Source organism: Nyctibius grandis, chromosome 8, assembly GCF_013368605.1.
Source record: "Nyctibius grandis isolate bNycGra1 chromosome 8, bNycGra1.pri, whole genome shotgun sequence".
NCBI classification, from domain to species: Eukaryota; Metazoa; Chordata; class Aves; order Nyctibiiformes; family Nyctibiidae; genus Nyctibius; species Nyctibius grandis.
The window spans coordinates 2,622,335-2,628,083 of record NC_090665.1 but is presented as its reverse complement, the minus strand read 5'-3'; the positions used below and the strand labels follow the sequence as shown (position 1 = coordinate 2,628,083).

The following is a 5,749-nucleotide window of genomic DNA, read 5'->3' as shown; positions in this document are numbered from 1 at the left end:
GATAGGACAAGAGGACACAGCCTCAAGCTTGGCCAGGGGAGGGTCAGGTTGGACATTAGGAAGCATTTCTTCTCAGCAAGGGTCATTAGCCATTGGAAGGGGCTGCCCAGGGAGGTGGTGGAGTCACCATCTCTGGAGGTGTTTAAGAAAAGACTGGACATGGCACTTAGTGCCCTGGTCTAGTTGCCATGGTGGTGTCAGGGCAATGGTTGGACTCGATGATCCCAGAGGGCTCTTCCAACCTGACTGATTCTGTGATTCTGTGAAACTTGAAATGATGAAATGCATCATTTTTTAGTTCCAGGTCTTTCTTTCCACTGCAGCTGTAATCCAGGCTTCTCTATCGTTACAGGTCATCTTCTCAAAATCCCTGAAAGCTGAAGATGGATATGAAGCGTGTGAAGGACTATATCTATTGGCTGTACTACCAGTACCTACTGATCACCTGCAGCTACGTGCTGGAGCCCTGGGAGCAGTCCATGTTCCACACCATCACCGTGACTGTTTTCGCTATGGTGGTGTACACGGCTTACGTCTTCGTCCCCATCCACATCCGCCTGGCTTTTGAGTTCTTCTCCCAGATATTTGGAGGCCAGCCCGAAAGCACAGTTTCCATCGTGAACTGAACTTGCCTGAGTAGTGATTAGCAGCTCTTGCAACTTGTGAAATGCAATGTCTTCTTCAGTTTTGTGTATTTATTCTGAAGCAGTTTTGCAGTTATGAAAATACCGTTTTCTCTTACAAAACACGGCTGGCTTCATTACCATCGCTGAAAACCAGAATAATGCACTGACTACTGGCTGCAAATCCCCGTTAAATTAAACACAGGCCAGCTTTGGCTGTGTGAGAATGAAACACATCACCTGGAATGCCATGTTTACCTAATAATCAACCAGCTCCCACTTTCAGCACCCTGATTTAATCACACTGGCATGTATGAAACAGTGAAGACTGTTTATGATGGCTCTGAGGAGGCGTGCTACACTCGTTGTACCCAAAGAAGTTCTGCCAAGGGCGTGCAGTGGCAAAACATACCATGCCTTCTTTGACCCAGGTTAGAGAATGTAAGGAGATGGGTATAACACAGCCTGATTTGAGTACTAATATCTGGCTGGTTGTGGACTTCTGGTTTTTAATGGATGGGAGAGGAAATTAGAAGAGAAAGTAATAGGAGTATGAACTTGAATCCAACTTTTTGCATCTAAGTTGCTGCATCTGAGTGTAGATGGTCTAAGTAAAAAACCCTACTATAGGGGATCTTCCAGTTTACTGAAAATGCCAGAAGGAACCCGAACTGCTCTGTTCCAGTGCATTCCTGCCGCCTTTGCTAAAAACCAAGACGTCTTCTCTTCCTGCTCCCATTCATCAAGGCAAGCAAAGTGCACCAGAGGAAGATGATCCAGAAAATAGAGTGGAAGTAATATTTTCATATCTGCAGGGAAGTCTGAGTGCTTAAAGAGATCTCCTTTATAAAGAAGAAATTAGATTTATTATAATTGCTTGTGGGGAGTTTCTTGAACAATGGAAGGTTGGTTTGGTTTTCACTCTACACCTAAATCAAATGTCAATGCCAAAGCACAAGTTATAGCTATACAGTGCATGTATCTACCAGCTGATGCTACTGTTATTAGAAGTGAGAGGTGCAAAATGTAAATTGCTTTAAAATGATGCTTGCACAGTTATAGGACTAAAAAAAAACCCTCTTAACTTCTTTATCGAGCTGCAGTGGGGTCCTGCATGCTTAAAAGAACAAAGCTGGTTTGGAAACTGAGATGTGTTTTGAAAGCTGAACAGATCTGACCATGTGTATGCAGTTTTTTCAGAAAAAAATAAATTTTATTCTTCAGAAACAACATTTCAGTGCATGACTCAGCTCGTCTGTATTTTCTATTTGTTCATAAACACCCTGGATGTGTGTGGGCCAGGCTGACAGCACGGCAGACAGACTATTTTGTGGCGAGTGTTTTGGGGCAAGGTGTCAGAGCCCCTTAAATGGATCCATGTGTGCACTGCCATGTTCATCCTCATTAGTGCCCCAGCCTGAGACCTCTCCTCTCTTGGCGGGGGGGGACCACAAACCCCTCCAGAAACTTCATTGAAGATCCTGCTCTGCAGACCTCTTGGCAAGGTCCTGAAGGCAACTCTTGGAGACGTGCAGGTCTCCTGCTTATAAGGAGCCGCGTTCATCATATCACAGTTGCTGGTTGTGTTCAGGTTCTGGCTCACACCGGAGCCACTTGTTCGTATTGCCAGTACAAGCAGATAGTGGATGTGCCTGAATTCTCTTGTGGACAGCCACTGAGGTGCTTCAAACAAAGGCAACAAATACCTGTGTGTGCTGGTGGCACAACAATTGAGTGGTTTAGGCTCAAAGGGGAGCCAAAGGCTTAGCTGCCCTATCAGTTTAATCACAGTTGTTAACCTGCAATACGAGGTACCAAGCTGTAATCAGGCTTACAGTCATAAACAGAGCATTGCAGGAGACGAAAAATGTCAAGTACCTGTGAAAATTTCTATGAAACCAGTCTATAAGACAGAATAAAAGTAACAACTAAATGTTGGAGGTGAAAAAATGAAAATATTTACCTAGCAAGTTGGTGCTTGAACCAAGAATACTTCCCAATATCCTATCCTCAAAAGATTCTACTTTTTAACTAGATAATGTGATGATGTAAATGCCATGGCGTCTTCTCATCAGTCCTGTTTCCAATAACATCTATTTTTTAATTTCTCAAAAAGGTTATTTGTTCCCAGTGGCATCAAACACAACTGACCTGCTTTTAGGAGTGCAAGGAAAACCACTTTCTTATAGGTGTGCAAAGGCTGGGTCTCGTATCTCAAGGAGCACACACCCCAGTGTAATGGTGCTATTTAAACATTTAACTCAGAGCAAACAGAACAAGCAAACGGCTTTGTTCAGGAAGAAGGACTTCCCACTGACCTCTCATGGTGGGATTCTTGTAAAGCACTTTCCTTCCTTATTATTCCTGTTATCTTTGTTTGGCTTAGTGGGAGGTGCTGCGAAGATGGAGGAAAACAGCAGCAATTTCTCTTTTGGAGGGTCCCTACAGCCTTACTTAAGTGAAAACACTTTTTGTGTGTGTTCTTCAGCTTCTTTACTAAATTTTAAAGTTTAGGGGCAAGAGGTGTTCACCAGGAAGGAAAGAGACAGCTGAAAATAACCTCTCTCTACTAAAAAACCTTTTGAGATTTTTCCAACCCTTTTCACCTCTGCTTTCTACTAGAAAGCTGCAATAACTCTAGCTAATTAATATTCAAAATCAGTGGGTTCCAGCAGGAGATTTCAAAGCATTTTTGGCACACAGCAGTGAACAGAAACATTTTTTTTCCCTGGCTGAAAGAGAGAGGAGGTGGGACACCACTTCTGACAGCTTGAGACCACACCACAGCTTAGGAAACTCTGCTCCAGTTTGGAAATCCTTTTCACAGAATCACAGAATCAATCATGTTGGAAGAGACCTCTGGGATCATCGAGTCCAACCATTGCCCTGACACCACCATGGCAACTAGACCAGGGCACTAAGTGCCATGTCCAGGCTTTTCTTAAACCCCTCCAGAGATGGTGACTCCACCACCTCCCTGGGCAGCCCCTTCCAATGGCTAATAACAGTTTTCCCTGTAGATGAAGCCGTTCATACACGATGGGAAGAGGTTTTAATCAGATCATATCTGCACGTTAACGTGGAAGCACCGTTGGCTGTTATAGCATCAAGCCACAGAAGGAGGGTTGCATCTTGGACAGCTGCCAGTGACACCAGCAGACAGCCCAGTACATACAGCATGTGGGAAACAACTCCGTTGTGAAGAGCATGGTGTCGGGCTCTTTATAAAACACCTTGGCAGGGCACTCTTTTCTCCTGCTTCATTATTACTCCCTGTTAATTGTAGTTAATTGCTCCATTATTACCCTACGCTAATTGTAGTTCAGGCTGAGCGCAGCAGCTGGAAGTTTTTACACCAAAAAAAGCAAATGAAAGGACTATGTTAAGAGTAAACAGAACCAATAATCCAACAGCGATAAACGAAACAAAAGCAGAAAGGGAGATGAACCAGTTCCAGTTGCATTCACCCTGAAAGTACAAAGGCATCATTAAATTAAGCGCTGAGAAATTTTTGGGTTCAGCTGGCCAGCACCATACCTCCCTTGTTTAAAATTCATTTTCTTAATTTCATTTAATCCAAGCTAGGATTTATCCAGCCATAAAGGTTTCCTGGCCAATTTCATGGATCGCCTCCCAAATCCATTACCGAGGGCAACTACACGTGCACGTGTCCAGATCATGAACCTCCAAAAGCTTCTTCCTGAAGCCCCTCCAGGCAGCCTTCACCTGAGACTATTAAAAAAGGTTCCCAGGGACCTTCTCCTCAGCAGTGGTCTTGCACGGGAAACGTAGGGATCAGCTTTGCCACCAGCCACTCTGCACATCTAGCAGGCTTATTTCCAAGTTATTTTGGTGCACTCCTTTTATCACATGAATTAAAATGCAGAGCTTGAAATGGGGTAGCAGCAGTTTATAGCTCAGAGGGTCGTCAGTGGGATACAGACATCTCAGATGATTGGCTGCCAGCTAAACTCGGCTTACACGAGCAGTGACTAAATGTAGTGCTGACTTATTTGAAGTGATATTCCCCATCCTTTTCATACCCCCAGAGAGCCTTACAGTGGCTCCTGCCTGACTGCTTATTCAATAGAAGAGAGAGAAAGCTCTATTTCTGTCCTTTCTCTTGATCTTTCTAGAAAAGACTGGCAAAATAGTCCAAGGCGGTTGGTGGGGAAGCACTGCCATTGCCTATCCTACACATCTTCAGGGCATCTGGGTTCAAACCAGTCACTTGCAGAGACAGGCCATCACCTGGATATCCAACTTCATCTTTCCCTGAAAACTGAGACCCTATGTTTATGAAGTTTTGAAATCTTAAGGATGTTCAAGTACCAATTTTTTTCTGAAGTTTTATTATTGCAGTTATTTGGCCATAATTTAAGATTCTTGCTTTGGATGCAAATTGAGTGAAAAAAGTTATTTTTTTTCACTTACAATGATTCATACAGTTACGGTGAAAGGTAAAAAGGCCGTAAAGCTTTTATCAAGGGAAAGATGTCATTAACATATTTTAAATGATCATTTTTGTACAGGCCCTGTTTTAGATAAACCTCCCAAAACAGCAAACAGATATCATAAATCAACAGCACGCAAAAGCTATGATGCATGAGAAATGTGCCTCCATACAGAATCACAGAATCAACCAGGTTGGAAGAGGAGCCCTCTGGGATCATCGAGTCCAACCATTGCCCTGACACCACCATGGCAACTAGACCATGGCACTAAGTGCCATGTCCAGTCTTTTCTTAAACACCTCCAGAGATGGTGACTCCACCACCTCCCTGGGCAGCCCCTTCCAATGGCTAATGACCCTTGCTGAAAAGAAATTCTTCCTAATATCCAACCTGATCCTCCCCTGACGAAGCTTGAGGCTGTGTCCTCTTGTCCTATCGCTGGTTGCCTGGGAGAAGAGGCCGACTCCCACTCTGCTACAACCTCCCTTCAGGTAGTTGTAGACTGCACTAAGGTCACCTCTGAGCCTCCTCTTCTCCAGGCTAAACACCCCCAGCTCCCTCAGCCGTTCCTCGGAGGTCAGACCCTCCAGACCCTTCACCAGCTTGGTCGCCCTCCTCTGCACTCGCTCCAACACCTCAACATCTTTCTTGAAGTGCAGGGCCCAGAACCGG

General features: G+C 44.4%; 1 protein-coding gene across 1 annotated transcript; it reads left to right on the top strand.

The window, feature by feature from the left end:
* The first annotated feature begins 383 nt into the window (after positions 1-383).
* On the top strand, positions 384-626 carry SPTSSB (serine palmitoyltransferase small subunit B). The gene has a single exon (XM_068406865.1). The coding sequence runs from the start codon at positions 384-386 to the stop codon at positions 624-626; it is 243 nt and encodes an 80-aa protein (XP_068262966.1).
* Positions 627-5,749: the final 5,123 nt, after the last annotated feature.

What these genes read in the sequence shown, in the direction of transcription:
- SPTSSB (XM_068406865.1), top strand. Translation starts at nt 384, where the DNA reads ATGGATATGAAGCGTGTGAAGGACTATATCTATTGGCTGTACTACCAG.